The 25275-nt window shown below is 34.9% G+C and overlaps 1 protein-coding gene across 1 annotated transcript in view; it reads right to left on the minus strand.

Moving 5' to 3' along the window:
• Positions 1-25275, minus strand: part of LOC107602165 (mannosyl-oligosaccharide 1,2-alpha-mannosidase IA-like) — a gene marked incomplete at its 3' end in the record, with an annotated part of 72074 nt that overhangs the window by 9736 nt on the left and 37063 nt on the right. Inside the window, exon 2 of the mRNA XM_016294594.1 lies at positions 6036-6132. Within this exon, the coding sequence (XP_016150080.1) occupies positions 6036-6132 (97 nt within the window). The remainder of the gene's footprint in view (positions 1-6035; positions 6133-25275) is intronic.

Genomic DNA, 25275 nt, shown 5'->3' on the forward strand with positions numbered 1-25275 from the left:
TTTAAAAAATGCTTCTACAAAAAAAGTTTCATCTGCAGAAATGGTCTTGTTTAGGGATCTGTGCCTTTGTGCATACGGACATCTGACTGCTAAGTAGTGATTGTGTTTTTCAGCAATAGTGTGCACCCTTAATTTACAGAGAAAAGAAGGTCCGGGAAAAATCTGTAGATGGAAAAATCTCCATACAAGTTGTTTTTTTCTACTTTTCACTTTTTGTTAGAAACTGTTTATTTACCATTTATTCAGGTTTTTTAAGATATCTAATATTTTGATACTTAATTTCCATGATCTAAATATTCTTCATTAAAAGTTTGTTGTCATTTGGAAGTGTGTAGGCCTTCTTGCATTATTATGCTGTTACATTATGATTATATATTCAGTGGCATAAAATGGTCTTTAAAATGACAATAATATCGCTTATCGCAATTATTTCTGAGGCAATATATCGCACAACAAAAAGTTGTTATCATGACAGGCCTACGCATAACCACACAGAATCAGACTTATTCATATAACCGATATGTTACCACATCTCCCAGCACCTCCCCATTTAGAAAATTGAATAATCCATTTTCTAAATGATCTAGATTCTAGACTCCGTGCCCAAACTGGAGTTGACAGGTAAGAATTATCTACACATCTGCGACAACTATACTTATAAATATATAAATAAATTATACTATACAATACAATAAAGAAACGCGCTGTCTCTTGTTGTTATTGCCTCTACAATCATTACAAGTCACAGAAACAAAGCAACACTTACAATATGCAGAGCCACTGTGACGTTCATTAAGTTCTTGATATTCAGTCCATGGGACATAATCCATACACATTTTGTCAACGGACACTTTAAAAACATTGCTTCCTTCCCAACAGCCACAACACAGTCAGATATTAAGCTGGCGCTTTGGTGATGACGCCATCATCCCGATCGTTATCACATCAAGGTAAAGTTCTGCTTCCTAACAAAGACCCATTTTAATTCCTGTGCCCCAAACACACAGTTAAGCATATGACTTTTGTTGGGCCATTAATACAAGTGAGGCTGTATACTGACAGAACATCATGGTTCAGCAGCCACTGTGCTAAATGAGCACACAAGGGCTTAGAGCCAGACTGACACGATCTTCCTCTTTCCTACCACTTATATATGCTCTTCTGCAAAAAAATGTGATGCGTTTTTATTTAATTGCACAGTTCATGGCAGGGACCATCACACAATGGCTTCATTCACTGTTGGGAAATGGTTATTTCCAAATCACAATCAGACTGGTGGACATTGTGGAGAGAAATATAGAAGGAGAGTAGGCCTTTTCCCTATGTGTTTTATTAGAGGAAGTGGTCGTGAGTGACAAGCACGTACATTCGGGAACTGCAGACAGTTCATACTGTACCTGAGCGGCTTCATTAGCCAAGACTTTGTCTCAGTCCACGCTGGTTTCTTACGCAGGGATCCAGTCTGGAGGATCTGCTCCTCTCTGTGCTGAGATGATTGGCACATGGAACAGAATGGCCAGTATTCAGCAGGACCGAATCGGCTATGTGAGATATGCAGACACTGAAATCTATATTCAGGTCAACTTTCAAACAACCTCTCGGAACAAAATTCAAAAGCAGTATTGGAATACAGAACATGGAGTTGTGATTACACTTCCACTCCGCATCGATCACATACTGTGGGGTCTGGAAAGTGGAGTGATGCAAAGAGTAGATTTTGTTATAGAAAATATCAAATGGAGTCCAGCAAATTGGTCTATTCCATGCACAATAAAATAGGATTTGGTGAAATATTCCAACACAGATGACCTTCTTCATAACATCTACATTAATGCATTTAATAGAAGCTAATACGCAAAGTGACTTATACTGCATTCAAGTTTCATGACTTACAGTCAACAAAGTTCAGCCAATCAATTTTTTTCATGTATTTGGCAAATGCTTTTATCAAAAGTGATTTATATTGCTTTCAGGGTACATGTTTTATTTCAGATTACACTTCTCGTTTTCTCTGAGAGTTGAACCTATAACCTTGGCATTGATGCTCTACTGTTTAAGATACAGAAAGTAAAATCGTGCAATGAAATAATCCAACAAAAACTAAATACTGATATTTAATTCAAATATTGATACTGATATTTTTCATTAAAATATCAACCAATCAGGTGTTGAATTGTTAATTGTGCAAGATAGCTGACATGCATGTCGCCCATTTTTAAAAGATAATTAAACAAATACACTCAAAAACCATGCCATTAAAATTACAATTAAAGTGATAGTTCACCCAAAAATGAAAACGCTGTCATTAATTACTCACTCTTCATTTATCTTCGAACAGAAATTAAGATATTTATGATGCATTTTTGTGCGCAAAGAAAACAAAAATAAGGACTTTGTCTCCTCCGCGTTACCCTGTAGTGCCATTTTGGAGAGTATCACATACGCAAACAACGTATGCTGTTCTGTGTCAGCAGCACCGTACGCGGATACGATGTTTACCTTTTGATCTGAACGTAAACAATGTATCCACCTACATACGTTACATATGTTGTTGACGCATGTGATACTCTCCAAAATGGCACTATAGGGTGATGCGGAGGAGATGAATTGTTGAATTATGTTGTTATTTTTGTTTTCTTTGCGCACAAAAAGCATTCTCGTAGCTTCGTAAAATTACGGTTGAACCACGGATGTCACATGGATTATTTTAACGATCTCCTTGCTATGTTTCTAAGCCTTGATCGTGTAAGGATCCTTGCTGTCTATGGGAGGTTCAGAGAGCTCTCGGAATGCATGAAAAATATCTTATTCAATAGCATTTCCAAAATTTTTAATTTGTGTTCCGAAGATTAACGAAGGTCTTACAGTGTTGGAACAACATTAGGGTGAGTAATTAATAGGGTTGCAAAGGGGTGGAAAATTTCCGGTAAATTTCCGCAAACTTTCCAAAAATGCCTGGAAGATTCCAAAAAATCCTGGAAAGTTTCCAAAATTTCTGGAATGTTTCCAAAATTTACTGGAAATTTTCCACCTTTTTGCAACCCTAGTAATTAATGACAGAATTTAAATTTTTTGGGTGAACTATCGCTTTAAGAATAATTAGGGCTGCATGATATGGAGGGGGAAAAAGTGCTATAGATGCACAATAAACTTTAAAAAACACAATGGTGATAAACAACACGATCATCTTATAAATTAATAAAACTTATGAATAATGTCTCAAATCAATTAAAATTATTTGTATGAACTACTTTATTTACATGAATGACATCTGGAACATTCAATTTAAACAAATTATGGAGAGAATGATGCTTTTTTTTTTCTTTCTTTTTTTTACAAAACTTTCTCCACTCCCATATCCCAATCTGCTCAAATGACATATTTTATGTAGCTGTTGTAGTACCAGAGATGTCAAAAGTACCAGAACTTCAATTAATTACTAATCAACAGTCCTCAGTGTAATCGATCAAATTATTAAATGATAAACATCACTTTAAGGTTAACACAGTCTACACAATGTAGTTTCAACGGCCTTAAACAAACCCAGAGTGTGTGAAATATTCAAACTCACTCTAATCCACGGATTCTGAAGCCTTAATCATTTTTTCATGGTTGGTTAAATGCAATTCATCAGAAATTTGCCGTATACTGCACAAGATTTAATGCACTTAATGTAAGTGAGGTCAAATGCGTGAGAGAAAGACCTTTGCGCTCCTCGTCTGTGTGCATGCGGCATGGTACAGAATACGTTCAAGACACGTGGCAACAATCTCACACGTCCGGAACACACAAGCAGGCATAATGTCTTGACTAAGCACTTCCATATGGCGTGACTGCAGCCTGATTTTTCTCTGTGCGCTAAAGCCCTGTGGGTTGTAAAGTGTCTGTTTTTGTGACCGCCCCGGTGATCACGATTTCCAGTAAGGTCTTACGCTACGCATCGGCATGTGTGATCCGACCGGCCGGTCTCAGCAGCTCACATCTCACTGAGGAACGAGATCTAAAGCAGCACAAAACAGTCATTCCAGCTGCCTGGTCAGGTACAAAAACCCTGACCAGCATATTCCAGATCATCTTTTATTCAGAGCCAACGTACCATTAACCCAACCTCTAAATTTATAATGGCAAACCCTGCCAGACAAAACGTGTGTTCAATGGTCTCTGATGTGGCCGTACGCCCCATAGGCCCAACCTTACTATTTGAGAAATTGACGAGCACTCAAAACTGCCTGGAAACGCACTGCACAACAAAAAAGGCTGGGAGGTAATAGCATGTGAGAGAGCTGTCTGACTTTGACTGACATGGGAGCCGTTTTAAAGCGCACACACACACGCAAGGCTAGAGCGCATGAGAAAGAGTGTAATGTACTTCTTGCCAAATTGCTATTCTGATAGTGTCTGAGCCAAATAAATTAAGACTGTATATTCTACTGGCACGTTCAAAGCAAAATTATAGAGGTTAATCAAATGTGTGTTGTAAATCCCCGGCCTGCCCTCCAGCTGAGTGCCAATTGACAATGTGGAGTTTACAACACAACAGCAGCACGTCTGATGAATCTTTCATAACACACTCAATCTCTATTCTAAAAAAACAGCGATATGCATGACTTACAAGAGTCAGAGAACTCAATTAATTAAGAGGATACAGGGCTGGAAATTGTCTGTAGGGTTAAAAAAAAAAAAAAAGTTTGCCGTCAAAACTCAAACCCTCATTTTATCAGATTTTCAATACTGATGCACCAGAATTGTCTGCAACTGCAAATAATAAAATTATTATTCTAAAACTGCTTGTGCTTAGAACATTTTTAAAAATTAACTAACGACTATGCTGTAAATGTTTAGTTTCCGACGTTGGAACTAAAACAAAGATTGTTGCAGTATGTTTTACAAGAAAATAACATTTCAGTGTTACTTGCCATTTCTTCGTAATTGTTTGTGGAATTTACTTACAGTGAAATAGTTTTGTTTTTTTTCTTCAGTGTATATAAACTTCAAATATCTAATAACAATAAAAATATAATCAAAAACGGTGAAATGAAAATCAATTTCACAATTTCCAAATGTGTTTAAAAACAGAACATGCCAGTGTTTTTGACCGAATCATAATGCAATCAATCATTTTTCAAGAAATGAAAAGGGTGCGTCATTAATTTTCATCTGTAAAGAGATTTCATAATTTCATTATTCATCATTCATACAAGAAAGCATTAATTTGTATAACTTGACAAGAGAAAATTTTTTTTTTTAATAAACAATAAGTAAATAAATAAAAAATCTGAGCCAAGTTTAATCCAGCAGGGGCATGTCTGACTGTGACATGTATACAGTATATTGCCATTATTATTATTTGTAAAACTCTTCATTGTTGATCTTGAATGATAATGCAAGTTATTCAAATCCTTACTATTTTTTGGTGTAAACGCATGCTGATATTTTCTAAACCGGTTTCCAAACTTTTGGAAGGCACTGTAACATTTCTGGGATGAGCAACATTATGCATATTACAACATGCAGGTAGCATAAGAGTGTGATAATGTGTTGCTGCTGCATCCTCTTAGTTATTGATGTATATTACAAACCTCACAGGAAGATGGACAGTCCTTCATGAATTATTCACAGATTAGTATGCCCACTCACAACCTGTGCTTTTCAGCTTCAAAATAGAAACAGGTCAAGAGCGTGATGGGCAAAAGCAGCAAAACAACATTTCTTTACAGGCAAGGAAAACACATTAATGCGAAAAAGGCACCAAAGAGGATCAAGGTATCGTGAAACTATATTTGTGCGGTGTGACCGTGCTACTCCTGCCCGATGAAGTCAGAAATGGTTTTGTTTGTCCTCTTGAAAGCAGAAATAGACCCAGACGGAGCTTGTGAAGTGAGACAGACCGGAGAGAAATCAAAAGCCTTTTTGATGGAGGTCACCTAACCACCTGTGCAACATTGATTGACAGTTCTGACTGCTTACCAAGTTACTGTTGGGACGTGAAGCTGTACGTGCACGAATCATAGTTTCATGGTCAGATAGACACTCACCAAACAAATTGCTGGAGTGGCCTTGCTTAGAGACGGGACGCAGTTCGTTGGAGCCCCAGGCGTAGCGCTTGTAATTATCCCAAGAAAACTGCATCATCTGAGGAGAGAGTGAGAGATGAAGAGGTTACCTTTGTGAATTTTGGTTAATTTCGTCACAGCAAAGGTAAAACATCACAGAACAAAAAGTAAAATTAATGTGTCAACAACTAACATACAAGTGACTGGGCTAATCAAGGATCAATAGCATTAAATAATTTGATTAAATCAACAGTCGAAATGCTTAATGGATCCATTGCAGCACAAATACGCTTAATTAAGAGAGAAAAAATATCAATGCTCACATGTGTCAGGTATAATTTTATTTGTGGATAAAAATGGGCTATGTGCACTAGGCTTGCCGCGATAGAAGGTGCTGATGGTGATACCGGTGTTAAGCCGCAACACTGGTTACGTCACTTGCCCACCGCGGCACTGACCCCAACCCTCGTTTAGATTTTTTTATAGTAATAAAAATCATCTAGTTCAGTAAAAGAACAGACACTACAATTAAAAACTGAACGCGGCTGCTCAATGCAGCGTGCCGAACGATAGTCACATCACAGATCAGATTTAATTTCTCCAGTGAGGAGAGCAAGTCCACCTGACTGACAAGAAGAGTGAGGTGAGACAGACAAGACGATCGCGGATGATTTCGTTTCGAAACTAAATGCAAAAGCACCTGTTTGGCAATATTTTGGATTTTGAAAAGCCTGTTGACTTTTGCCGTTTATCTAAGGTGATTTTGGAAGTTTTTTTGAACATTCGTTTCTTATTTAATTGGTTCCACATTGTTTGCGGCTTTTTACTTTATTTAAACTTTGTGTAATTTATTTATTTTATTTGACATCAAGGTGTACGCCATGCCTCCAAGCTTTCTTACTCGTTTTGCTAATAAACGTTCTACGTTTCTTATTTATTCGATTATATTATTATATGTTTACTTAGCCTATTTCCAGTTTTGTATACCTATTTAAACATTATGCAAGTTATTTGTTATTTTATATTAGGCATAGCCTGCCCTATAGCATTATTTGACATCAAGGTGTACGCCATGCCTCCAAGCTTTCTTACTCGTTTTGCTAATAAACGTTCTACGTTTCTTTTTTATTCGTTTATATTATTATATGTTTACTTAGCCTATTTCCAGTTTTGTATACCTATTTAAACATTATGCAAGTTATTTGTTATTTTATATTAGGCATAGCCTGCCCTATAGCATGGTGTATTTTTTTTATTTGTTTTGTTAATAAAAGTTCTAATGTTTTATATATAGGCTAAAGAAGTTTGACTTTGTATTTTGTTGTTGCATTCAAGCAATTGATGCCGAACTGCCGCTAATTCGAAAGTTAAAGTAAAATGCGCACAGCGCTTTTAAGCTATTTAAAAGCGAAGGAAAGCGAGGAAAAGACGGAAAATTCTAACGAACAATTGCTTTACACCGAATTGCCACTGTTTGAAAGTGAAAGTAAAATGGGCATGCCGCTTTTACAAGCTATTTAAAAGCAAAGGAAAGCGAGTAAAAGAGGAAACGCCTCTGTCCCCACGGTGATACCGGTATTGTCAGACGTCGATTAACTGGTGGGAAAATTCCCTCACCGTCACAACCCTAATGTGCACATGGTTTTTGAGTACTACACAGATTTTGTACAGTAGCATTAAACAACCAATTAATCATTAATGTCAATAAAAATGACCAGGGTTTCTGCAGGATTTTTTAGCTCAGATTTAAGACTTTTTAAAGTCCGTGCAAAGAGAATTCTGAGAATTGTTTCTAAACACATTATAAATGTTAGAAATGTATTGCAGAAACACATTAGACTCTGAAGTATGTAGTACTGAATTGTGGAGTTAAACAGTTTTTCAACAATTCTGTGTTCAGGATTTTTTGGGCGGGACTAAAACGGTGGCTCGATGATGCAATGGAGCCACCGAGCATGGCCCCTCCCCTAACACTATAAGACATGTGTTCGACTTGAAGCAGCTATAGAGAGCAGACGGTTCCTCATGCTTTCGAATCGCTCTCGTGTCATACACAGCCCTGCTTCAAGTCGAACACACCTAATAACTACAGCGCAGTGGTTTGCCCACTCAATCGCAAGTTACTGCCGTTCGTTGCTACAGCCTACAGGTTGCTAGCTAGCTATGCCTTCGTCACGTAAATGCATAATACCTGGTTGCAATAATTTACTAAACAGATCGGCCTCCTCATTTAAATAAGCTGCAGAGGAAGACGGTTGAGAGAGAGACTGCAGCTTTTCCATGAGTGGGAGTGGTTTCAGCGCCGCCAGCGGACACGCCCCCGGCATCTGAGAGCAGAGAATACTGCTTATTTTTTCAAGATTTTGATAGCTTATTTTATTCATTTGGCAGGGTTTTTTTAGCATTCAAATTTTGCTGGTTGGTTAATAACACATTTTTCTGTGGTCTGATAAACTCAGAACACACATTTAATATTGACTTTACACAGACTTTAAGACTTTTTTTAAGACCTGCACAAATAAAATGAATACCATATGATCGGGATAGAGCAATGTCTACAGTTACACATGAAATTCTAAAATGACTGTAAAAAGTATGATTTACAGTTTGCAAGTTTTCACATAGGGCTGGACAATATGGCCAAAATTTATATCACGGTATATTTCTTAATTTCAGTCGATACGATATATGAAAGCTATTTATCTGAAATAGAAATCTTTTGTAACATTATAACTGCCTTTATCATCACTTTTGATCAATTTTAAGCATCCTTGCTAAATAAAAGTATTCATTTCTATAATTTATTTCCCCCAAAAATTATACAAATTATACTGACTCCAAGCTTTTAAATGGAATCGTGTATGTTACAAAAGCTTTTATTTCAGATAAATGCTGATCTTTGGATATTTCTATTAATAAAAGAATCCTGAAAAAAAAAAAACTCAACTTTTTAAAATATTGTTAATAAGCATATTAGAATGATTTCTGAAGGATCATGTGACATTGAAGACTGGAGTAATGATGCTGAAAATTCAGCTTTGATCACAGGAATAAATTTCATTTTAAAATCTATTCAAATAGAAAGCAATTTTAAATAGAAAAAATATTTCAAAATGTTACTGCTTTTGCTGTACTTTGGATCAAATAAATGCAGCCTTGTTGAGCAGAAGAGAATTCTTAAAAAAAAACAAAAAACAAACATTAACAATCTTACTGTTCAAAAACTTTAGACTGGTAGTGTAGGCTGATTATTCATATAGATTAAAACAAATGTGCTTCAGCCAGAAAAAAAGGGTATGGAAATTACTCCGAGTCACTGCGGAAAACAACAAAAACTGGAAACGTTGCTGGAGACGGGCTTATTATTGAAAATGCAAACTCATTCTCTGCCAGCAGGAGGCGCTTTTAGAGTGATAGAACTCGCGGTTTCCCCAGTAATGGCTGTAATCAAATCAGCTCCGCTCATGAACGCTACTTTATCAGATAAAAATGAAAATGTCATCGAAACTTTTCTGAAGGTTCCCTTCAAAGATACATTCATATAAAACACCCATGCCGCGTTTTGATTTTGAAACGTGCAGTGCTCATGTATATTCAACAAAGTCAAACGCCACAAATAAATCAATGTATGGAAAACACTGGTAATGTATATCGAAATATCGGAAAGTTGTTTAAAAATCATATCACCGTTATTGAAAAAAAATTATATCGTGATACATATTGATATTGAATTATTGTCCAGCTCTATTTTCACAAAAACAAAAAGTTTAATAAATGATACACTTCTTCACACTTCAGCCTGTAAATCATGAAGAAAATGGATGAGTCAAAATGATCAATTATTATATTAATTTAAACAATTATTATCAATAAATTATGTTAATTAAATAACAAATACATTTTACTTAGATTTTCATGATGCATTATATTCTTATCAACCCACCAGTTCACATTTACAGCTCTGCGTGTTTGCAGGGTAAAAACATGGGTCGATTTTCGCATTGGTCTGAACAAAAACAACAAGCTTATTGAAAATGCACATTCATTTTCTGTCAGTAGGTGGCGCTTTCTGAATGGCAGAAATATAGTGGTTTCCCCAGTAATAGCAGTACACAAAGCACCTGTGCAGCGCTCGTGTTTATTTAATGAAATAATGGTCTTTTAAATCATCAAATTAAGACATATCACAATTCTGATCTATCAGTCCGCAAATTTAAGAAATAATAATAATAAATTCTTGAAATCATAATTAAGACTTTCTTGTACAATTTTGGCCTTAAATTAGATACAACTAAATGTATGACTTTGTAAGGACCCACGGGAACCCAGAATGACAATAAATTACTGAAATTCTCAAAAACGGTCTTTCATACTATAGTATAACATACTAAAGTGATAGTGAAAGCTGATATTATAAATAATGATATATCAAGAAGAAGAAAAAAAAACATGCCGTTGACCACACTTCAAAACAGAGAAGAGGAAAATGTAACCAAATTTATTTAGAGAAGTTAATCTATGAAAAACAAATAGTATTTTAACATTGAAAACACACACACACACACGTATGTTATAAAACAAAACGCTTAAACAATCATAATATATCAGCACATGCATGATACAATATGGAGTCGCCTTACGAGACGCAACAGTATTTCCCATCTGCAACACTTTGGTGCCAATTAAAACCATATGTTAGGTCTAGCTTTAAAATAACCTTAAATGATGATGTGAAGGGTGGCCATTCTCCTTATAGACCTTCTGTATGGAGACAGCAGTGCCAAGACAGCAAAAAAAGTGAGCATTATTAGGGTGACATTATTTGCATACAAAATAGTTAATTTAATAATATCACAGGATGTTTGCATGCACTACAGGAGTGTTTAATAATTATTCATGAGACTGCATGGCCTTATCCAATGAGAAGGTTCTGCCTCATTATTAGTCATGACATTTTCCTAAGACTTGCATTTCAAACACTCCGGCTCTTCACTGAAACACGGATCATGAGAGTCTGTTTGCATGCTTTGCCCTCAATGCTGACAAAGCAACAGGTTTTCAATCAATGATTGACTCTGACATGTTTGTGTGCAAAATACATTTAATATGGGAGTTTTTGTATTGATGGAGAGGTGGACTGGGACTCGTATAAGACGCAGTTTCAGACACAAAAGGCAATATATTCATTTATATATCCTTTTAAATCAATGTTGCATAACTGTAATTAAAAATCCAAAGCACACTTACACATGTTGTTAATGCAAAAGAGAAAAAGCAAACTGTTCTGCATTTAATTGTGCATAAAATTACAGATATAAAATGACATATTTGTGCAATGTGTTTTAAGCTTACAAAAACAGTGTTAGAGCATTTTGTTAATTATAGTGAGCATTTGTAAGAACATCTCAAATGCCATTAAAGCAGCTTTCCACACTTACTTTTTTTCTATATTTCTCAAAGCAAGACATTTTAAAAGAAAAGAGCAAACCAAAATTGCGTAAGCTAAATCACTGGATAAATGGCTGAATATTTAAAAAACAGAAGAAAAAGAAAAAAAAACCTTGAAAATTCCATTTCATTTTTGGGCATTTTTATTGAAATTTTCTTTACTTAAAACTCTTAATTTATTAAGTGGCAGGGGAAAAGCAGCTGCATTATTTACTAATGATGTGTGGTGTGTAGAGGAAACAAAGATAAGCAGAAATACGCAAAACTCATTATTCACTGTGACAGGACGGCGCTGATGATCCCAGAGAAACAATGATTGGAGAAGGATGAACTATCCTCAGTAATTTGTGTGTTAAGTAATTCACCTCCAGCTCATCCATTCTAAAACTCACAAGAAAGTGTTTTTAGACCACAGTAAAACTCGCTCTCCCCAGGGGTGTCAGTTAGCAGGTCAAGAGAAACAGACCTGCTGTTCTTCCTGGAGAGCGTCAGAGAGCACCAAAGAGAGAGAAAAAACGCTCTTGACACACACACACACACACACACACACACACACACACACACACACACACACACACACACACACTATACGCAAAACTCATTATTCACTGTGACAGGACGGCGCTGATGATCCCAGAGAAACAATGATTGGAGAAGGATGAACTATCCTCAGTAATTTGTGTGTTAAGTAATTCACCTCCAGCTCATCCATTCTAAAACTCACAAGAAAGTGTTTTTAGACCACAGTAAAACTCGCTCTCCCCAGGGGTGTCAGTTAGCAGGTCAAGAGAAACAGACCTGCTGTTCTTCCTGGAGAGCGTCAGAGAGCACCAAAGAGAGAGAAAAAAAGCTCTTGACACACACACACACACACACACACACACACACACACTCTTCGGACTGGATAAAGTCATTTGCAGCCTCGGCACAGTCTCCCAATACCAGCCAACTGGCTCCAGTGAAATTAGATCAGTTTATCGACTGCTGGCCTAACTTTAAGTGTGTCCTAATCATGTAACTCTCTTTGCTTTCAAAGATAGCCACTCAACACCAAACATACTGATTGAAAAAGAAAAGATAAAAGAAGTGGAAACAAATGTCTTTAGCTGAGGACTCCAGGCTGGAGATAAGCAGATAGACAAGGTTGAGAAGATGAACAAAAGCAGTATTTATTCTTACCAGTGCTTCCAGCACCGCTGAATCTACAGCCCGATAAGGCAAAAAGAAATATAGGTATTTTATTTGATTAATATAAGTATTTTAATTGATTATATTAATTGAATTGAACACAGGGTTATTATAGTTACCTAAAACTGAAAAAGCACATATACATATATATTAGGGCTGCACAATTAATCGAATTTCTAATCGTGATTACAATTACGGATGCCACAATTACATAATCGTTCAAAGCAGCAATTAAAACTCCACTTATGTTATGCTGCGTGCTTAAGATGCTTTTTTTCTTTCTACATGTTATCTTAAGGGTTTTAGCATTGTTTTAAAATGATTATTTTATAATCATTTTAAAATTATACATTATATGTATAAAATGTTTTACAATTATAAAATTATAATACCATGCATAGTTTTACTTTTTTATTTAAAAAAGAAACCAATGTATAGTTGACATTTGAGGCTTAATACTATAGAAAAGCAATAAAAGTTAGTGTTTTCAGCTCGTTTATTTTCATATAAAATTATGGCATGCAGTTGCTTCAAACAAAGGTGAAACTAGGGCTGTAGCTATCGATTATTTTAGTAATCGAGTATTCTGCAGATTATTCCATCGATTAATCGAGTAATTGGATAAGAAGTTATTTTTCTTTATTAAAGAGCGATACTAAATATACAAGAGATTATAAGATATAACTCTTAAAATAAACAACTAATTTGTTTTCTTTTTAGAAAAATTAAAATATTTATTGCTGAAATTGCATACATTAATAACTGTGAAAACTAAACCCATTTAATGTATTTAACTGCCAAATTGCATTCGAAATGCAAATACAAATATATCAATAAAAAAATACAATAAATAAAAATACAATAATCAATGTCACTTTTTTTTTTTTTTGATCTTTTGAAATAACATTACAAATGTTGGATGACAGCATAAATACCAAGAAAAAGAACAAGAAAAGAAAAGAAAAAAAAGAACAAAACACGCAAAGGACACAAGTACAGCAAGTAATTAATGCTTCAGGGTAACTTAAAAGAAACATACAAATAAACCCTAGGCAGCAAATTACCACACAGAATAATGCATCATCAATGTAAAACAATTATTTTAGAGCTTGGGCTATACTACTCCAATAAGTGACCGTTTGTATTCTAGCCCCATTAATCCTTGCAGTGCTGCGTTCTAAACAAACAATATAATGAAAAGTCAGCAGCCAGAATCTTGAATCTTGAACCATTGCTGTGTAATTGTTTTTATAGCAGCAGTGAAACCAGACATTAACAATCTTCTCTTAACTAATGTAAAGTTGTAGGAAGAATCATCATTTAACTACATAAGACAAGGATCCAGGTCAAACTGCAACTTTGTGATATGTTTTAGTACTTGAACTACAGGTTTCCAAAAATTGGATATAACTGAGCAGTCCCAAAACATATGCAAAAAAGTACCTTCAGAGCTAGTTACACAGACTGCAATTAGGATTCGATGAGAATTGCATTAAGTATCGCTTATATGGGGTACAATACATTTTGTGTACAGTTTTGAAATGAATAAGAATGTGCGAGGGGTTTTTGGAGGTAAGACAGAGATTTGACCAAACTGTATTCCAATCAGGACTATAGCCCAACCATGAGAGTTCTCTCTCCCACACAGCTAATACCTTCAGGGTCTTATATGAACATTCAATGTCACATTACTTAAAAAAAATGTAAACAGTACAAACTAAAACGAAGGCATAAATCAAAATAATAGTAATAAAAATAATACCTATTGCATTTGCATTTATGTCGTGCAACTTAACTTTCAAGTTTCAGCCTAACTAAAGCTCAAGCATGACATAAGACTTTACTGTCTTCTTGGAAGGCTTTGTGGCTTTTGTGAGAGGCAAAAATCAGTGGACAGGAAGGTAACTTGGAATAAGAACAAGAGACCATACACAATTTTTAAACACATTTTTCTGCAACATGAAATTAGAGTTATTTGGAGAATAATCCCTCTTAAATGTCCCTTAACATACTGGTGTGTGTGTGTGTGTGTGTGTGTGTGTGTGTGTGTGTAAAACGTTCCGATGATAAAATACGCATGTTTTGACGGGGTTCCCCAGGTAAAATTCGCATTCCAGGGGCTAAATATCACGTTAATGGGGTCGTTTTTCAACCCGCGGACATGAAAAACAACCCGCGGCAACAGTGTTAAAGCAGCCCAATTCCGCGGGAAAACCGCGGACTTGGCAACACTGGAAGAGGATAACTTTCGGATAGCGCAGTACTCGGTACCACAGGTACTTAAGAAAACCTGGTACCGTAACGTTTTTATTTTTTTAGTACCGACTTGGTACCGAAATACCGGGTCTTTTGACAACACTATTAGTATGTGTGTTCCCTGGGAATTGAACCCACAACCTTTGCGCTGCTAACGCAATGCTCTACCACTGAGTCACAGTGAGCTTTTTTAACTCTGGTCCCTGTTTTTATACAGTCTACGGTCTGGTCCAGCGTTTATCAGGTTGTCCGTCAGTAATAATCAGCCCTAGTGTAAACGTCATTAATTTAATTGTAAATAATAAAATCGCAATTACAATTTCAAAGGAATAATCGACAATTATGATTTTTGTCCCAATCGTGCAGCCCTAATATATATACTGTGTGTGTGTGTATGTATATTTATATGTATATATGTGTATGTATATGTATATTTATATAATTTATATAAATATAATGTGCATTATCCTTTCTGGTTGCAATCATAATTTTAAAAAAAAACGTTAATGACTACGTACTGTACATAAGCTAATTTTATGCTGAATGCAACTATTAAATAAAAAAATAATAATATTTTTTTGAAAACAAAATGGTTACAAATAAGCAAATAAAAAAAGAACAAGAACAACGTACATGGTAACACATGTAAATAAATACGGTCAAATCTTTTTTTTTTTTTTATATCCAATTTACTACTGGACGTTAAAACGCATAAAATAAAGGTTGCTATACACCATGAATTTTCAGTGAATCGTTCTGAATCAAAACTTCTGACAATTCACCGAATCATGATTTTTTTTTTTTTGCTTTTTGTCACATAATTGAAATGATCTGTAACGGTTATGGCTTGTTAATGGTGTGAGAAAGTCACACAGTCTAACGTGTCTACAACATAAATCAGTTTAAATCCAAACACAGATTCTGCTTAATCGAAATAGCTTTTTCAGGAGGATTTTAATACCTGAAAATTCTAATACGTCCGGCGTAATCCTATCATGTGTGAATGTGCCTGCCATCTGTCTGCAGCACTCCGGCTGAGCGATTCCCGTCTCCGAGACAGCAGCGGACGCCAGTGACGTCAACGAGCAACAAGGTTACAGCCCACATGCGATTACTGCGGTGACGGCGTCCAAAGGGTCAGAACACGGTGCAAACAGTACACAGAACCTCAGACAGCCTTCAGAGGCTGAAACACAAGCGTGAGGTATGACTGAGCCGGGACGCATGCTGAGTGGCTTATGTCAGACCAGCGGAGAGGACAGGTGCCACATGAACCTGGTGAGGATGCTTGAAACCAGATTTATCGGCTAGCTTTTGCCTTGCTCTCTCTCTCGCACAGTCCTGAGAGGCATTTTACACGCCCTGTCTGACAATCCACCCCACGGCCTGCCAAACAGATCAAACAGCTGCCACAAGGTTGAGGTGCTCTGGAGCACATGCTCGTTCCTAGAGGACCATCTCTTTCTGGGAATATGCTCAAAATAGACTGATGCAGTGTGGCTATATGAAGCGGTCTAAATAATATAATAAAAACATTCAAAAACAGCTTCATTAAAAGGTAAAAGTATTAAAAGGTATGAAAAAATTTATCATAGTTTCCACAAAAAAACATTAAAAAGCACAAATGTTTTCAACAGTGATAAGAAATGTTTCTTAAGCACCAATTTAGCATATTCACATGATTTCTGAAGGATCATGTAACCCTGAAGATTGGCGTAATGATGCTGAAAATTCAACTTTGCCATCACATGAATAAATTCAAATTTTAAATTTTTAAATTTATAATTTTTAAATTTTTAAATCTAATTTTTATTTTTCAACCTTGGTGAAAATAAGAGAATTACTTTAAAACCACATATTCACACACACACACAGACACACACGTAAATATATTATATTATATTATACAGTGAGAGTCTACAACATAAATCAGTTTAAATCCAAACACAGATTCTGCTTAATCGAAATAGCTTTTTCAGGAGGATTTTAATACCTGAAAATTCTAATACGTCCGGCGTAATCCTATCATGTGTGAATGTGCCTGCCATCTGTCTGCAGCACTCCGGCTGAGCGATTCCCGTCTCCGAGACAGCAGCGGACGCCAGTGACGTCAACGAGCAACAAGGTTACAGCCCACATGCGATTACTGCGGTGACGGCGCCCAAAGGGTCAGAACACGGTGCAAACAGTACACAGAACCTCAGACAGCCTTCAGAGGCTGAAACACAAGCGTGAGGTCTGACTGAGCCGGGACGCATGCTGAGTGGCTTATGTCAGACCAGCGGAGAGGACAGGTGCCACATGAACCTGGTGAGGATGCTTGAAACCAGATTTATCGGCTAGCTTTTGCCTTGCTCTCTCTCTCGCACAGTCCTGAGAGGCATTTTACACGCCCTGTCTGACAATCCACCCCACGGCCTGCCAAACAGATCAAACAGCTGCCACAAGGTTGAGGTGCTCTGGAGCACATGCTCGTTCCTAGAGGACCATCTCTTTCTGGGAATATGCTCAAAATAGACTGATGCAGTGTGGCTATATGAAGCGGTCTAAATAATATAATAAAAACATTCAAAAACAGCTTCATTAAAAGGTAAAAGTATTAAAAGGTATGAAAAAATTTATCATAGTTTCCACAAAAAAACATTAAAAAGCACAAATGTTTTCAACAGTGATAAGAAATGTTTCTTAAGCACCAATTTAGCATATTCACATGATTTCTGAAGGATCATGTAACCCTGAAGATTGGCGTAATGATGCTGAAAATTCAACTTTGCCATCACATGAATAAATTCTAATTTTAAATTTTAAAATTTATAATTTTTAAATTTTTAAATCTAATTTTTATTTTTCAACCTTGGTGAAAATAAGAGAATTACTTTAAAACCACATATTCACACACACACACAGACACACACGTAAATATATTATATTATATTATACAGTGAGAGGGAGAGAGAGAGAGAGAGAGAGTCTATCAAACTCAAACTTTTCAAAATTAGTGTTTGTGTATAATTTCGAATATTTACAATCGAGTACTTTAAGATGTATACACGCAACTATTTTAAGTAAATAAATAAACAACTATTAAGATGAATAAACCTGAAAAGAAATTAGTGTTTTAATTTAAAAAATAATAATAATAAATAAATATTATTATGATTATTATTGCTATTAATAATAGTAGTTGCTATTTTTTATTTATAAAATATGTGTTTGTACACATAAATAAATACACACACACATAGAAACTAATTTATAATTCAAATTTACAGATTAACTAGTTATAGATTAACCTTACTAATCATATACCTTGTTACGATGTTTTCAATTTTGTACACTGAACACTGTTCCATTTGCAGTGTGGAAATGACTCATGCTTCCTGTCTTAAGGGAAATGGAGCTGGGGGCTGGCATGGGGGGTAAATGGGATCCAAGAAGGGATCAGAAAAAGGCATGTTTTAGGTCAAACAGAAAGTGAGGGGAAAAAAGGAAAACGGATTGTGTGATCCTGACAGAATGAAATGGCAGCAAAAAGTGCTTTTGTATTTTGGACTATAAAGGGTGAGAGAAAGAGAGAAAGTACTCTGCAATCAGCACGCTAGCAGAAGCACGAGCACTAAAACTGAAACAGTCACAATCTCAGCGCTGGGTAAAATTCATCACCCACTCTCCATATACTGTCTGCCTTTTGTCTTCTGCATGTTAATTTTAAGTTCTCCCACTCAGGCTACTTTCTAATTCTATTGCAACAGCTGCCCGCAAACACTGCAAATTCAGCCCCTCCTACTGTACCCGCCTGCCCGTTCCCAAACCCTTCATCTCTCACCGTAACACCCCTTAATATGCCTCTTTTTTCTTCCTTAGACCACCAGGGACCAATGCACGCTGACTGTGCTTTTTCCCTGCTCCGGAACAGTAGTGTAAGTCGTTTAAGACTTCAAAACAACAAGTTCACAGTCATGGATCGATGCAGGTTCCCAGAACAAGCATCGACAGCTCCACTGTTTCTCTGGAACTGTGCATGGCCGCACAGTGTGTTTGTGTAAAAGCATCCAGTCGGATCAATGCCAGATATTGAGTCTGGTTAATGTTCACTGACATCAGAGTCAAGGCGGAGAGAGGGAAACCCACTGAAACTCTGAAACCAATAAAAAAAAAATAGTGCGCATTTTTTTAAATAAAATAAATACATTTAAAAAATATACACTGTGTATATATATATACACGGTGTGTGTGTGTGTGTGTATTTGTAACTGATTTGTTAAAAAAAAAAATAATAATAATTTCTGCAAAATAAAAACACTTTAAAATACGTAATATAAAAGTTTTAGAAAATAAATGTATAAATAACAAATATTTATTAAATTCTATAAAATTTAAAAATGACATTCTATCAAATATAGGAGATAAAAACAAACATATAAAATAAAATAAAAACATTTTCTCTAGCTATATTTATAGTATACTGCAAATAAAATAAGATCAAACCAAACATAAATAAGATAAAAATCAAACATATATAAAATAAAATAAAAAATATTATCTAACTCCTCAAGCTCACACCTGATTGCAATATCAAATCCAACTGGATGATACAGTATACGGTCTAGTTAAAATAATTTATATGAGAAATATTTCAAGGAATCTGACGAGCAAATCAGATCCAAAATAATATAGAAATGTTTCGGGAAATTGTATATAAACATCTGTTTTTACAGAAAAAAATAAAATAAAATATTATATACATTTATTAATTATGCTTAATTGTATCCATCTGCATTTACAGAAAATTAGTTGATGAGTTGAGATATATATATATATATATATACACACACACACACACACATGGTTTTACTGCAACATATGAGTTGATACATATATTTTTTTCCTGTAAATGCAGATGGATACAATTAAGTATAATTAATTCAATTAATAAAATTTTATAAAATCAATAAAATATGTAAACGGTAATTTGCAATAAAATGTAATTATGTAATTTTTTCATTTTAAATGACAGCCCTACTAAAAAGCCAAAATCTTCTCAGAGTTTGTCAAAATGTTATGTGGTTGTCATTAAGATGGATGACTTTTCATTACAGAACCTGACAACAAGGCATCTGTCTTCCTCAAACGTCTGTACAATCAAAACTGCCGAGCACATCAGGTAAACCAGTTTAGTACAAAAATCTAATCAGGCCCACCTGGGCATCAAGCCTGCGCTTGAAAAAATTAGTTGGAGCAAAGCAGAACGCCATGAAATCATCAACTTGCTTTCGTCTTAACAAAAGAATCCTCTACTTCAGATGTAACATTTCACGACAACTCATTCGACTCGCAATCAAAATAACCAGCCATATAACGTGTCCGAGCGCAAATCAATTGATTCATTCAAATCTGCTTTCAAACTCCTGAAGAGGTTCTGGTAACGTAATTACAACCACCACAGTCAAAAGAGAAAGTATCAGAGGGATTGCGTGTCTGCTACTGAGAGAATTAGGATTATGAACTGGAGTCCGTCTCCTCCTCTGCCCGCTCCAACGTTCTCACAGTCACAGATTCTTCAGCAGCTTATCGTTGGTAAGATCTTCATCCCTTCTCTCAACACGCACAATCTGTTCCCAGCAGGCATGCGGCTTTACTCTCATTTACAACTCATTGTTTACTGCCTTGGTGGTGCTGTGTTTGAAATCCACGCATGGCTGCAGCAGCTCGGCGACAGAAATCAATGAACAACGTGACGCGTCTCCATTCATCGACTGGTGGAGCTTACCAAAATGGCCTTTGAATAGGCTCTGTATGCACTGTTTATGGGATAGATATCGAGAGATATGACACGGAGGAGCCACGTGCAACAGTACTTCTGTTCTTCACACCAAAGCATATTTTTCATTTCCTAGTCGGTGCCACGTGTAGCCTTGGCAGCCGTCGCTGAGGGAAGAACAATGGTGTTTTCCAAGAAAAACAGCACCTTGGTAAATGAGAAAAGGAATATGAAACATGATGGTGTGATTGAGGTAAACAAGCAAAAACGAAGCCAGATCTGAAACCGAAAGGGATGCTACTGCTTCTTGTTTCGGGAAAACTAAGTGAAAAGGAACTTCCTGTAAAAATGAGAATGTTTTCTTGACCTCAAGGCCTGAGATGTGCAGGCACCACTGCTGGGAGACTGACCAACAGAAAACCCTGCCTGTAATGTGCTGGAAACAAGAAACTGTACTGACACACATAACGTTTCTTTTTTTTTCCAATTTATGGGATATTAGATTGTGAAGATAAATTGGTTTTGCAAACTTTCTAATGCCATGGACCCCAAAACACCATTATTTCAATGCGAGGGTCTCCCTTCCTAAAACATACACATCATGCAGCTTCATATATTTTCATGCATAAAGACCAATTTATTCAGTCAAAAATAAAAAATTATATCACTACCACTTAAAAGTTTGGACTCAGTAAAACTGAATCACTTATTTGTAAGTTTGTTTAATTTCTTATTTAATTATTTATTTTAATTATTTTCTTAAATAAAGACTTATTTAGCAAAGACATATTAAATTGATCAAAAGTGACAGTAAAAACTTTTACACTGTTAAAAGAAAATTCTATTTTAAATAAATGCTGATTTTTTTTTGTACTTTCTATTGATCAAAGAATCCTGAAAAAATGTATCACGGTTTCCACAGAAATATTAAGCAGTATTTTCAACATCAATGATAAGAAATCATGTGACACGAAAGACTGGAGTAATGGCTGCTGAAAATGGCTTTGCCATTACAGGAATAAATTACATTTTAGAAAATATTTTAAATTAGAACAATATTTCACAATCTCCCTGTACCTGCATTTTTGATCCAATAAATGTAGCCTTGGTGAACATAAGTAACTTCTGTAAAAAATTAATTCTTACAGATCCCAAATTCATGAACTGAGAAATCAAAATCAAATTTCCCTTGATATAACATGTCAATGTACTATAAATATAGACCTCAAAACTTTCTGGTTAGTTCAAAAACAGCTTTTATAGAAAACAAGCTGAAAAATGACTCGTTCTGGAATGAGTCAGATTATGTTTATTACTATTCACACTATTACATAGTGCAACGAAAACCTGCATATTTCTAAATTATGTTTCATGTAAAAAATCTTACTAATGTTATAAGTGGACCTTAGAGAACATTATAAAAAATTAAAAAGTGCCATTCATGACCCCTTTAAGATAACACTAAATCTTTCTACTCACCATTAGAGTATTTTAAGATATATAAACTTGAATAGAAACAAAACTATGAATGGTAATGGAATAAAAAAAATAATTAATCTGATGATTTCCAACCAGTCTTTATAAAGCAGAATGAAAAAAAACAATAAATATTCATGTTTTACTTTAAAAATATATATATATTAATAATAATAATACTACTACTACATTCACAAAAACTGATTTCTAGCCAATTAAATATTAAAGGCCCAAGAACAACTAGGGAAAATAAAAAAATAAAAAATACTCCATGACTAAGATTTTGATATATTTCCATGAACTTTCTATAGGCCTGTAAATCACAATTATATTATTCCGTTTTGCATGAATGGTAGACCCCTGTTTCTCCTGGAAAGCCCTGACATTACACAATCACCTCGTGATGCATGTTCAAGCAGCCTTGGTGAACATAAGTAACTTCTGTAAAAAATTTATTCTTACAGATCCCAAATTCATGAACTGAGAAATCAAAATCAAATTTCCCTTGATATAACATGTCAATGTACTATAAATATAGACCTCAAAACTTTCTGGTTAGTTCAAAAACAGCTTTTATAGAAAACAAGCTGAAAAATTACTCGTTCTGGAATGAGTCAGATTATGTTTATTACTATTCACACTATTACATAGTGCAACGAAAACCTGCATATTTCTAAATTATGTTTCATGTAAAAAATCTTACTAATGTCATAAGTGGACCTTAGAGAACATTATAAAAAATTAAAAAGTGCCATTCATGACCCCTTTAAGATAACACTAAATCTTTCTACTCACCATTAGAGTATTTTAAGATATATAAACTTGAATAGAAACAAAACTATGAATGGTAATGGAATAAAAAAAATAAAAAAAATAATTAATCTGATGATTTCCAACCAGTCTTTATAAAGCAGAATGAAAAAAAACAATAAATATTCATGTTTTACTTTAAAAATATATATATATTAATAATAATAATACTACTACTACATTCACAAAAACTGATTTCTAGCCAATTAAATATTAAAGGCCCAAGAACAACTAGGGAAAATAAAAATAAAAAAAATACTCCATGACTAAGATTTTGATATATTTCCATGAACTTTCTATAGGCCTGTAAATCACAATTATATTATTCCATTTTGCATGAATGGTAGACCCCTGTTTCTCCTGGAAAGCCCTGACATTACACAATCACCTCGTGATGCATGTTCAAGCAGATTTGTGCATTTTAGGTTTCCTTCTCTCTTGCTCTTTCCAACAAAGAGAGGAAGTTTGTTTTTTCTTTTTTCCCCTAGTTGCTCTCATTCTTGCAAATGTGCTTTCTCTGTGTATTTTAGCATCATTAACCACGACAACTGATGAGAAATGCAGCTTCAGAATTATTTTCTGGTTTCTACTGACCATTCGTCATCAACAGTACACAATATGCCATTATTCTTTAATTGAGACGTCACCAACTTAAAAAGACAGAGCTTAAAGCAAATCCAAAGATTCCCACTGTTAATTATGACAATGTGCTGCCGTTATCAAGCCGCCTTCACTGAGAGGACATTATCAGAATGAAACTGTCATTTTCCTGATGCCGTTTTCCAGTAAAAGCAGACGAGGTGAGGGAATGTGCAGCGCTGTGGAGATTCAGTATTCAGTAGAGAGCCCTCATAAGCACATGACAAGGCAAATTTGATAAGACTGTCTATAACTACCTAGTCAGCAGCAGAGAGTTCACACAGAAGGAAGGACGGGATAAGCGTCTTTAGAATTTAAATGCCTTTTCAACACACAGCGTTGCATTTAATCATTACTAAACTGTCTCCTGCCAGTGCGAAATCCTTGGGCGAGAGATAATCTAATGATATTTAATTGTTTTGCATCATTTTTGCATAAGATATGATATGAAACACAGCAGGTCTGGTAAACCGTTTGCATGCAAATGTTAGCAGCATCTAGCTAAATTTAAGCTTACGACATTATATGACAGCATATGTATTTTTATATATATATATATATATATATATATATATATATATATATATATATATATATATATATATATATATATATACACACACACACACACACACATAAGGCTATGTAAAGAAATAAAAATGTAAGCAATATTACATTATTATATAACAGATTAACAGTATGTAAAATATCCAAATGTATTTAAATGCAGTGAACTAAATATTTATTAAATGGGAATAATAATTCATATGTAAAAAAATATATATATATAATAAAAAAGGCATTTATAATAACTACAACAACAACATACAGACAAAAACTATGTAATATTACATCATAATATTATTATTAATGAAATGTATTGCTATAATTATTATTAATGTAATGTATTTTATTATTTGTATTATTATTAATGTAATGTATTTATTATTATTAATATTACTATTATTAATTCTAAAGTAACAATGTCATTTGAAATGATGTGAAGTGGTTTTAAATAATAAATCATTAATTTATTCAGAAAATATGTTAATGATAAATAAATTAGTAAAGGATTTAATGGCTTTTTTATCTCTTACTCAGATGACCTTTACAGCTGCAGCTTATGTTGGATGAAAGGATAAAATGAAAATTAGGCAAATGTTGACTAAGGGTTCAATCATATAAACAAGCTCTTTAAAAAAAAAGTTTTATTAATGTAATATAAATTATTAATTAAAAAAAAGTAACAAAACTTTAGAAGATGATCATCCCTAAGCTGGATCTAAGGATGAAGCCTCCAAATGCAGCACATGCACAATGCTGTAATTAGTGGAGACCGTTTCGATTCAGTCACGCCTGTAATTTCACTTCCCCTTACGGCCCCAGAAACACTACTGAAAACAGCAATATTAATGCCACTCCAGCAGCAGATCTCAAACATGTGGGGATGCAATTATGCTAACATCACAGGCTACGGGTGTCAAGCTGAAAATGTAGTCATTCACATAACGGCTGTTTCTGAAATGACAGTCATGCTGCACTGAAACAGAAGATGAAATGCCTTCTCCGACGACAAGGCCAAGAGGCTGAAGCAGTCAGGAGCTTAATGTGTCATTCAGTCAGCGGGTATGACGATAAGAATCA

The sequence above is a fragment of the Sinocyclocheilus grahami genome, unplaced genomic scaffold (genome assembly GCF_001515645.1).
Source record: "Sinocyclocheilus grahami isolate Dianchi unplaced genomic scaffold, SAMN03320097.WGS_v1.1 scaffold321.1, whole genome shotgun sequence".
Lineage (NCBI taxonomy): Eukaryota > Metazoa > Chordata > Actinopteri > Cypriniformes > Cyprinidae > Sinocyclocheilus > Sinocyclocheilus grahami.